We start from the raw sequence: 11474 nt of genomic DNA, 5'->3' as shown, positions 1-11474 counted from the left end.
ATGTTCAGTCTCCAGCTGCTTCAGGTGTTTATGACTGTGAAGCTCCAGAAATGTTTTGTGGACTACAAGACTTCACCTGACTTTCATCAGCATGGAGGGAGGAGATGATGACTGGATTTACATTTTTAGGTGAACTGTCCCTTTAAAGTTGTTAAAGAAACAACTGACTCTCAGCTTCACTCACTTCTTGTTCCAGCTCTTCTTTTAAGCCCTTTAAAGTTCACACTGAGTGAAATATCAGCCTCAGCACTCGGTGACATCATTCATAAGTTTCACGTGAACAACTTTTATCAGGTCTCGGGGTCAAAGTTTCCAACATTCCTCTGCTGGATTCCTCCCAGGATGCATCAGGGCCACAGAGTGACCCGTCCAGCTCAAACAGATGCAAGTATTTTAGTAGGAGGGCAGCGAGTCCTCTGCTGGCAGGCGCTTCATGCAATATGTGCCCGTAAGATGAAGTCACAAACATTGCAACTGTAGTCGACTCCCACTCGCCGGGCAGCACAGACGGGGCATTATGTGGCCGAGTACCAGCTGGTACCACGGGCTCCTCATCCTCCTCCGGGGACTTCATTTGTTGGTGCGTCTGAAATCAGGACATGGAACTGAAATCGAAGAGTAAACCTGGGAACGTTCTCCTCGGATGCATCGTCGTCGCCGCTTGCTTTTGTGCAGTTTGTCGGGCTGAAAGACGTGAGTAGAGCTCTGATCACTTTGGAGGGGCGTCATCGGTCGCTGGAGGCAGGAGGGGAGGTGATGTGGACGAGGCAGCAGGGTGACGGACAGCTGGTGTCTGCTGTTATTCCTTTACAGCACTGGTTCAAGACTTCATGGCTCGTAGACCCTAAAAATGACAATACTTGTTTTCTGATTTCTTATTTTAAGGATTTGAGAGGCCTGAAGAGGTCAAAGACTCCAGTATTTACAAAGAAAAAAGCAGAAATTAGACAAAAGTCAGGAAAATGTACAAAACTTTGTAAAATTTTTGGGGGCCCGTTGGGTTCCTGAACCTCAGGATGGCACCGCTGCTCTAAAGGATTGAATTAAAAAGATTCAAACTCATAATTTTAATATTTACAATATTAATGAGGTAATAATACAAACACAGAAATATTTATTTGTTCCAGAAGTGAATAAACAAACTTTTCTCAGGGGAAAATAAGGTCCCAGAACACTGTTTGAAGCTAGAAAGGTGGCAGGGTCCGCCACATATAAACAAAGTAAAACAGTATAAATCGTGTTGTCCTTTAAGGTCAGTTTGTTTATTCAGTTTATTCAGTCGTGAAAACAAAGAGAGCTTTTTCATTTAGTTTGTTTGTCAGTGAAGATTTTTCTCTCATTAAAATGTCTTCCCTAAAACTACGGAGTGCACCTTTAAAGAAACATCCTCACTGTTGCTCTCCACACAAACAGACTCGGGGTGCTGACGAGGCTGCAGCATGAGGCCTCATAAAAACATTGCTGATTTAAAAAAATGATGCAGACTCACAGCAGAGAGAGAGAGAGAGTCCAGTCTTTATGCTAAGCTAAGCTAAGCTAAGCTAAGATAACAGGATACTTGAGTTAGCATTCAGAGATGACAGGCTTCTCTTAAACCTCTTCAACAGTGAATGTGTCTCAAAAATGTTGAACTATTCCTTTAAACAGGAGTCAGGATGTTGTAAATCTTCCTCTCTTCAGTTCTGAACATCCGACTGGTTCAAACCTGACGCTGGTCGTCTCTCTGACCTTCTGACTGACTGACCCGCTGCCTCTCTCCTCTCAGTGTGCACGGTTCCTCCGGGTCCGGTGACGGTCCCTGAAAACAACACGGCGGACGTCCAGCTGGTGAAGGTCAGCTCGGTGGATGATGTAACTCTGACGGTCACAGTGAACCCTGAAGATCTGTTCTACCTGAGAGGAAACGCGCTGATGGTGAAGAAAGGACTCGACTATGAGGCGAGTACTGATTGAAACAGAGTTTATACATGTTGAACTAACCTTTGTGATGAGGATCAATCACCTCAATTGGTTTTATTTTAAGGAACTGCGACAAGATGTTTGTTCCTCCAGCAGATCTTTCTTTACGGCATTATGTGCTGTGATCTCTTTTTGCTTATCAGTCAAAAAAACACCAAAATACTCAAAATATCAACAATAAACTCATATCTGTGTTTAGGAAACTGTGGCTCAGGATGAGGAAAGTGTATGTAATTTCAAAATAACTTTAAATGACCTGATTGGACAGAGGAGAGCCAATCAGGGCTGAGTCCAGCTGTGATTCACTTCCTGATGACAGTTCAGGAACCTGAAAAAGAAGAAACATCGACAGGCTTTAAAGGTGTAATGTGCAACATTGCTGCATTAAAATGTCCAAAAACAACGAGACTTATTACATATTTTCACGAGTCGTGTTCGTACGTTATCCTAAATGTTTCCAGAAACGTTCAAACCAGAGAAAACGTCATTTTATTCCAGGTAACGATGCGTTTAAACTCATGTCGCTGTAACTTCCAAGAAAACATCCAAGAAGGACGTCGGTGAATTTGACTCAATATAACAAGAATAAAACTTTAAAACTTTAACTCGTCCGTGAACATTTGAGCCAGATCGATTTTCATCTGCGGCCGTTTATCAGTGATGACAACAACTCCCATGATCCCACGCTGCTTCATGACATCATCGAACTACATCTTCTGTTATTGTTTTCAGTGACGCTTGCATCATTATAAACAGAAGAAAACCTTTAAAACAGCTGATTTTAGCAATTAATTAATTTGATTATTTATAAATCAAGACGTTAGTTTACAGAATCATGGTGACTGGACTTTCATCAGTTCTGGTGTTTAAATGATGTTTGTGTATCTTAACTGCTGTGTGTGTCTGTCAGTCTCTGTCCAGTGCAGCTCTGGTGGTTTGGGTCCAGTGCAGCAGAGTCGGGTCCAGATCTGTGAGTATAAAACAAACTCAACAAAGACGCTGACATCAGTTAAAACACACTGTGTCTTTCCTCTGACATCATGATGTAACACTTCACGCCTCCCTCCTTCAGGTGAACGAGTCCGTCGAAGTTCTGGTAGAAAATGTGAACGATAACCCGCCAAACTTCGCTCAGAACCACTTTGTGCTGGAAGTGAACGAGGTGAGAGGTGTTTCACAGCTGCAGCAGTGGAAAAGTAACTAAGTATATAAACTGAAGTACTTGTGATTTACTTGAGTAATTTATTACATTTTATGTTTTTTTATGTTATTTGACATTTACTTTAATTACAAGTTTCTGCTAATACTGAATTATTTTTACTTATGTGAGAATTATAATACATTTAATAAATGTATTCACCTCACATGTTCAGATAAATATTACAAGATGTACTCAACAAACAAAATGTGTTATTATAGAAGTAAATAAATAAAAATTAGCTCCAGCATCGAGGGATTGTAAAATAATACTTTAACGCTGAGGCACTGATACATTTACTCGAGTACAGGTGTGTGTTCCAGGTGTGATGTTGACTGAGTTTTGTCTCCTGCAGCTCACGCCGGTCAACTCCACTGTCGGACTGATCGAAGCCACAGACGTCGACTCAGAGCCGCTGTACTATCGCTTAGAGTCCGCAACAGTAAGAACAAATATGACGTGATGAAGGTGTGATGATGGACTGGACTCAGTGGTTCGGTTCTTAAAGAAAGATCCACGATGCTGAGATTTAAAACATCACAATAAGTCTTTTCTTTTCTGTGTCCGTCTGTTAAACCAGGATAAATATTTCCGTCTTGAAAACATCAACAGTCCAAAAATAATCGTGAAAAGCATCCTGGACTACGATGTGGTGCAGAAGATCTCTCTGGTTCTTCACGTGCAGGTACAGATATCAGTCGTTATCAGGAGCTCCAGGCAGCTGTTTCTCTTTGACTTTTGACCTGTGAAACATCTCGCATGTTACAGGACACGTTCAACGGTTCGGCCTCGGACGAGCCCTTCTTCACGTCCGTGGCCTCCATCACGGTGCACGTGAAGGACGTCGATAACCGGCCTCCCTGGTTTCAGCCGTGTTTGAGGACCAACTTGGGAATCGCCAAACTGTGTGTGAGCGGCGGCTACAGAGGACGAGTCAACCTCACGGAGAAGGAGGTCAGTTTATCATCCATCGCCTCACAGCACCTGTCTAAAGTCTCGAACCTGACAACAGCTGAGCGTCCAGTTATTCTACTTCTTACTTCAGACTATCAGTAGAGTACAAATAACGAAGTACTGACACTTAAATGTGCTTTCGTCTGTCATCGCGGTGTCATTCTGTGGGTGTTTGTGCTCTCCCGTCTTTGTTTATGACACACCCTGACGTATCTGACGCAGAGGATTGTGGGTCAGAATAGCCAGATAAGCCGATGGCTTACATACTGCAAAATGTGACCGGATGTTGTGGGACATCCTGGTATTTTTGGTGTACTGCATTTCACACACTTTGCATTGGGACGGACTAAATCTCTCTCTGGCTGACGAAACAGTGAGGTATTATGGGTGTTGGATGGCAGGGTCAGTATTTTGCCTGGATGTTTGTTGTTTTGCAGGACGTCGTAGTGAACGCTTCAGTGAGCTCTGTGACGTCTCAGACGAACTCTGCGTTCACGTTATTCTGTCAGTAATTTGTGAATTTGACCTCATCTTTGTGCATGAGAGGAGATGTTCTGCCTCGTACCACCGTGTCCTGCTGGAGTGGCAGATCTTTAGGTGACACAGTATCAGTGTGATGAGTCAGCTGAGTGGATTAACCTTCTGGGGTGGAAGAAGCTGCAGAAACCGGGGATGAAGGCGGGAGTGAGAGGGCGTGTATCCACAGGATACTGCGGCTCTAGTGGCGCATCCACCCGTCCCTCTTCATCATCCTCCTCTTCCCCAGTCAGGACATGCACCTCCTGCACAACTACAGGCACATCTGAGCTGAACAGGTGCTGGAAGTTCGGACTCCAGCTCAGTGAGTGTTTTGTCCGGGTCTCCCAAAGACATGATGATAGAGGGGACGCCCAATGCCATTAACAAAAGCCTCTTCAGGGGATAATCACACTGAAATGTGCTCCATCCTAATGTGAAATAAAATGAGCAGACAGGAGCTTCTGGCTGCAAGCTAATGGGCCGAGGGTCTCAGTGAGTCAGGGACAGACTGTGAGAGTCACCTGGTGTCATGCACCGCCTCTTTTAAGCCTTCACAAAAAGGGCCTCGTCACACCCTGATTGGCTGAGAGGGGAACGCCCCAGCTGCTCCCACTCCTCAATCAGGAGTCAGTCACTCCACCTGCACACAGGTGACTTGAATCACCTGCAGTCAGTCCAGATTTCTGAAAATCAGCCCAAAACAAAGAAAGATAACACGTCTCAAACAATGGGACGTGTTGATGACAAGAGTTTGAGTTTTGTTTTATGGCTTTTTTACAATTAGACTTAGAGAATTTATTGTTTTCAGGTATTTAAAATATTATTTCCACTCCTCAGTCACGGTTTAGTTTGGTTGAGGCGTGACATGAGTGGCATTTATTAACATGAATTTTCTGGTTTAATTTCCAACAATTTTATCCTGGTTTTCTTACCGACCTTGTCCTGTGGGAGTCCTGCTTCCACTGTCCATCCTGCACATAATCTCAGTATCGGTGTTTATTAAAAATAAAACATTATTCAGTCAGTTGACAGATGGAAGTTATTCTTACTGCTCACAGATGAGTGCAGAGAGAGGTGCTAATGAAACAGATAACTGTCACTTCGTCTTTAACGACAGCAGCCTCGGGATGAAACATGTTGAGACATGTTCACTTTTACAGAGTGAGAAATGTCTGGGAATAAATGAATAAAGTGGAGAAATGTAATCCATTACAGTTCAGAGGGAGATATGTAGTTTTTACTTCACTGCAGTTCATTTATCTTTAGTTATTTTACACATTAAGGTTTTTGCAGACAAAACATTTGACAAACTTTAAAAATGTGATGTTTCTTACGGCTCAAACACTCACAGAAGATTAAATAATATTTTTGTACTCATATTTTCGGTCACTTTTCATTCAAATCATTTTAATAACTGGTCAAATAAGTTTTTTATTCAAACAAAACAGTCATTGTGAAGGTGTTACTGTGGGCTCTGACTCATTGTTATGACATTTCTCACTATTATAAGAATTTTTAATTACCAAACAATCTGAATATAATCAGATTAGTCACAGTCCAGTACATTTTCCTCATTAAACTTAAGTTTTCCATGCAGACTTTTACTGGAGTATTTTCACAGTACTTTTACTTAAGTGAAGGATCTGAGTATTTCTTCAACCACTGATGATTTTACTCCACAGGAGGGTCCGTTGGTGCTGGAACCTGGTCCGGTGTTCGCCAAGGACGGAGACAAGAACCGGAGCGAGCTGATCAGCTACAGAATCCTGAGAGGTTTGAACCGAACCATAAAAAAACAGACAAACTAAAAGTCGACATAAAAACAGAACAAAATCTTTGCAGAGCTTCATTTTTATGGGTTCATCTTCCTTCAGACTTTTAATATTCTGGAAATGTTTTGGACATTTTGAATCTTAACGGCAGCTCCACCGGCTTATTGTGCTGATGATGGTGTTTTCTTTCATCGTCAGGAAATGAGGGAAACATTTTCCAGATCGACGAGGAAACAGGAAACATCACCATGACGAAAGCTGCTGACATCGTCGGCCCGATAACTCTCACGGTTCTGGTAAACAATCTCTTCTTCCTGGTTGTTTCTGTGGGAGGTTTTGGACGGGAAGAAAGAGATTAAGATGATATAAGTCTGGTCTAACTCACTTCTCATCCTCACCTGGCCATCAGGCGTCACAGGTGACCAACAGGGATCAGTTCGCAGTGACTCAGGTGACCATCGAGGTGATGAAGAAGAGCAGGAACCCTCCTCGCTTTGAGAGGGAGCGATACGAAGGTTTCATCTACAGCAACTCGGTCCCTGAGAGCATGATCCTCCGAGACCGGAGCACCAACCGGCCCTTCAGAGTCCGAGCCCGAGACGAGGACTTCGCCGCCGTGAGTCGTCTTCATGTCACTAATATTCAGTCCAACAGTTTCATATTCAAAACTACTCAAATGCTGTGCAGATAAATCTGAGCTTAAAGATCTAAAAATGTGTTTCAAGGTGAGTTTATGTTGTTTTCGAACCCATCAGTCATAAAAAAACTGATAATCTGATCTTAAATCAGGGAGAGATCAGGGGAGGTGTGTCTCTGTCTGCCCCCTAGTGGTTAAAAATGATTACAAGCAGCTTTAAATGCCGCCTAAAATCCTGTGTGTGTGTGTGTGTGTTTGTGTGTGTGTGTGTGTGTGTGTGTGTGTGTGTGTGTGTGTCAGGGCGTGAATCCAGATGTGAAGTACGAGGTTCAGTACAGCAGCTACGTCAACGTGACCTCAGACGGTTTTGTGATCCTGAAGAGAGTCGTGAAGACGGAGTCCTTCGCGCTTCAGGTGACTTTTTATTCATCAAGCACAAAAAAAAAAAAAAAGATTTCTCACATTTACTTGTTTATTTTTTTCGTGCTGTAAATGTTTGTGTTTGTTGTGAATGTAGCTGCGAGCGGTCGACATAACGACGGGAGAGTTTGGAACAGCTGCCCTCTCCGTTCAGGTCATACCTGGTGAGACGATCACAGTTATCATCTCTCGTACTGACCGACTGCTTATAGTTAAATAACAGTAATAGTCGCAGTAAATACCCACTGAGAAGCTGTGGACTGAGTCGTGGTATCATGCAGGTGTAATCTTGTAATCTCCACCTGCAGCCGTGGCCATCCCGTCTCCCTCCAACGTCGGCTACCGTCCGGGCGACATGGCGCTCCTGGGCCTGGTGATGGCCGCTCTGCTGGTCCTCTGCCTCATCGTGATTGGCTTCCTGATTTCCCGCTTGTATAAAGGAAACGGCAGCATGGACAAAATATGTGAGGTCAGTCAGAAGTTCGTCTTGAGCTTTCATCTCTGAGCCGATTAACTTTGTTTTCAAACGTTGCAACCATGTCAGGCATGCAAACTCCACAAAGCTTCTCGTTTTAGCTCCTGTTTTTACATCTATATGTGATTATTGTGTTCCTATATTAAAGGAATACTTTGATATTATGGCTTTCTTGCAGAGAGTTGGCTGAGAAGATCAATACTACTCTCACATGTACGGGAAGTATGGAGCTCGAGGTGGGAGGCGATTAGCGTAGCTTAGCATAAAGACTGGAAACACAGGGAAACAGCGAGTCTGACTGTCTAAAGTGAAAACAATCCATAATGAACACGACAATTTATAATACTTTTATTTTAATTGAATAAAAAATATAATCTAATAATTATCTAACATGTTCATTATCAAGTTTTAAAGGTGTTGGTAGACATATTTTTAACAGACTAGCTGTTCCCCCTGCTTCCAGTATTTATACTAAGCTAAGCTAATAGCCAGCACCAGCTCCACACTGCACAGACGTAAGAGTGGTCTCCATCGTCTCATTCAACTCTCAGAAAAAAAGAAATAAAAGTGGATAGCCCAGTTTTTTGTAAATTTTTGGCGTCTCATCTCTCTCAAACCTCCGACTTTGACAGGAACACAGCGTCATTTCTGTGTCGCTCTAGTGTTACTAAAATTACTGAAAGCAAAAAGTAAAGTCATTTTACTGAGCCTGAAAAGAAACATTGACAGTCGCCTGTAAAACAAAGATAACGTGCTCCATTTAAGCTGTGAATGTGTCCCTCAGTCCTGAGTCGTTCGGTCTCACTGTGTCGCTGAGGCGTCTCCGTACAGTAACAGTTACATCAGAGACGGACTCAGCTGTTTGACGCTGCGTGTGCGGGGCTCCTCCTGTGTGGCGCTGATGAATATTTATCAGCTGAAACCCACAGAAGGGCTCTGTGTTAAAGCAGAACAAATGGACCTAGCTCACTGGCATCTGTAACCTTGAACAATGCCTTCATATCCTCCATGCTTCATTAAGTGCTGTATTAATGAGGGGCCTCTCTCCTGCTGTAGTGCCTGGGCCCCTGCCTGAAGTCCGACCAGCCGCGCTCCGGCCACAGGGACTCCCTGCAGTACACCAACGACGGCTTCCAGAACGAGGGCGACCAGGGCCGCGGGGGCGCCAGGCGCTGGAACAACGCCGTCCCCAGACGGAGCACCTTCCCCCAGCCGCGAGGCCGGGTCATCCCCCTGGAGAGACGGAACCGCCACTGCTCCTCCTGTGGCGTCTACACCAACCACGTCCCCAAGGGGAGCCCCTCGGTGAGACAGTCCAGGAGAGGACGGGGGGACGGGGACGAGTACAGCGCGAGATCCATCCTGACCAGGCAGAGGAGGAAGGAGGGCCAGAAGACGGTGTGGTTCAAGGAGAGCGAGGACTCCTCTGACATCGAGGTGGAGATTATCCCAGACACTGTAGGCCGGGTGGAGGAGGAGACTGAGGAGGAGCTGGAGGGAGAGGTGGAGATGGAGGGGGTTGTCAGAGACCCGGCAGCCCCGCTGAGAGAGTCTGACGGCGGGCAGGAGAGCCAGAGCACAGAGCCCGGTGAGGAGCAGGACGATGGAAACAGCTCAGAACAAAAGAAGGGAAGCAAGGAGCAGGAGGGCTGACAGAGGTCAGAGGTCAAACTTGAGTCGGAGGAAACATTCACGAAACTGAGCTGTTTGTTTTCATGTCACTTTTTGGAGTCGACGGCCTGAAGCAGAGGTGTCAGCAGTCCAACACCTCCAGACACCTGCCACACCTCAAGACAAGATTCACCGACCCAAAAAGTTTGTTTTCTACTGTGAGTATCTGAGAATACAGTGATAACTTCATAAAAACAACCTCTGGACCCAAAGTGTTGGCCAACATTTATCTGTTGTTTTTTAAACAAGGTGACTTTGGTCTTATTTTGGTGGTTTTGGTCGTCATTTTCTTTGGCAATACACTGATTACCTCACAAACAGACGACCTGCTGTAGTTGAAAATCAGTATATTGTTGTCTCAAGGTCAAGAATTTACTGCAAAAATATCCCATTTCTGTGCGTTTTGTGGCCTGGTACCGACCCACGGACCAGATGTTGGGAACCTTGGAGTAACTGGACTGAAACCAAAACTACCAAAATAAGATCCAGGTCACGATTCAGCATCTGGTTCCACTTTCTACAAAGGCATCATTTATAAAAGGAGTTAATTAGTTGTAACGAGGGCTGCGACTAACATTTCATTATCGATCGTCATCAATCTGCAGATTCTTCTCTCAGTTAATCGAACAATTTTCACCTATAAAATACAAGAAAACATGAAAAAGCGCCCGTCACAATCTTCTAAAGCCGAATGTGACGTCTTCAAATGTCTCGCCAACAGTTCACAACCCAAAGAAATGACATTTATTAAAACGTCAAGTGAAGAAAAGCAGCTTATTCTCACATTTGAGAAGCTGAACCATCAAAAGTTTGCAGCTTTTGCTAAATCTCTTAATTCTATTAACTCTAGTCTAACAGCTCTAGTTGTAACTAGCATCTCTAAGAGTTGTGAGAGGAACAGTTTATCCAAATCATCTCCTCCCTCCATGCTGATGAAAGTCAGGTGAAGTCTCGTAGTCCACAAAACAATTCTGGAGCTTCACGGTAAAACAGCGCTGCAGCAACTGAAGAAGCTGGAGACTTGATTTAAAATGTTAAGAAGACACCAAGATCCTAAACTGATTTGGAAAAATATTTATTTACGCCCTCATGTTTCCGTCAGGTGCATGCTTACGCTTCGAGCTCAGCAGCTACATCAGGTGTTTGGTCCAGGTGAGCTGCTCTATGAAGCTTTAGTGAGTCATTTAATAACCATTAATAAACCTGTTATAGAAGCTGCCTTATAGAAAGTGGTAACTGTTGATTTGTCACATTCCCTTTGTTTATTTTATCAGTTTGTTTACCAATAACTTCTTCACTGAATTTTCAGAAAATGTACTTTAGTTTACGGGATATATATTTGACGATACAGAAGATTTTATTCACTTCACCTCCAGTCGGGTCAGGAAGCCGAGCGGACCAGCAAACGGACCACGAACGGGCCACAAACTGATGATACATGTGTGTGTGTGTGTGCAGTGAAAGTGGTCACTGCAGTGCTGTGATTATTTCAGTCTCATCCCACTCTGCACACTTTCTGTACGAGCTTTACTAAACTGAACCAGAAGTTTTCTGGATTTTATAGTGAAACATATGTGAAGACAAACTTTATCTACTGAATACTAAACAGCTGAGAGGACGGTTTTATTGTGGACTGTATTTTATTTTAAGTAAAATAACTACTTTTATGGATAAATATACTGTGGTTAATGTAGAGTTGACTTTTTGTACATTAAAGCGATCGAGGGAATAATAAAGTTTGAAGGGTTTGTTGAGTAATTGGGATCGCCTCGCTGGTTAATCAAGTTTTTCCTCAACAAAGTCGCCTGAAGGACGTTACGATATATAAAAAGGGACAGTTCTACCTTTAGGGAAATATATTTATGTGCT

General features: G+C 43.7%; 1 protein-coding gene across 1 annotated transcript; it reads left to right on the top strand.

Moving 5' to 3' along the window:
• The first annotated feature begins 489 nt into the window (after positions 1-489).
• Positions 490-11367, top strand: cdhr5a (cadherin-related family member 5a). The gene is made up of 14 exons (XM_084349626.1): positions 490-693; positions 1766-1938; positions 2870-2929; positions 3032-3121; positions 3513-3599; positions 3738-3842; positions 3926-4111; positions 6313-6403; positions 6601-6698; positions 6812-7018; positions 7340-7453; positions 7557-7623; positions 7768-7928; positions 8991-11367. Exons 1-14 carry the CDS (start codon positions 600-602, stop codon positions 9585-9587), a joined length of 2130 nt encoding a protein of 709 aa, XP_084205752.1. The 5' UTR covers positions 490-599; the 3' UTR covers positions 9588-11367.
• The last annotated feature ends 107 nt before the right edge of the window (positions 11368-11474 follow it).

Source organism: Pagrus pagrus (assembly GCF_965226575.1).
Source record: "Pagrus pagrus genome assembly, chromosome: 1".
NCBI classification, from domain to species: domain Eukaryota; kingdom Metazoa; phylum Chordata; class Actinopteri; order Spariformes; family Sparidae; genus Pagrus; species Pagrus pagrus.
This window is presented reverse-complemented; position numbering and strand designations above follow the sequence as displayed.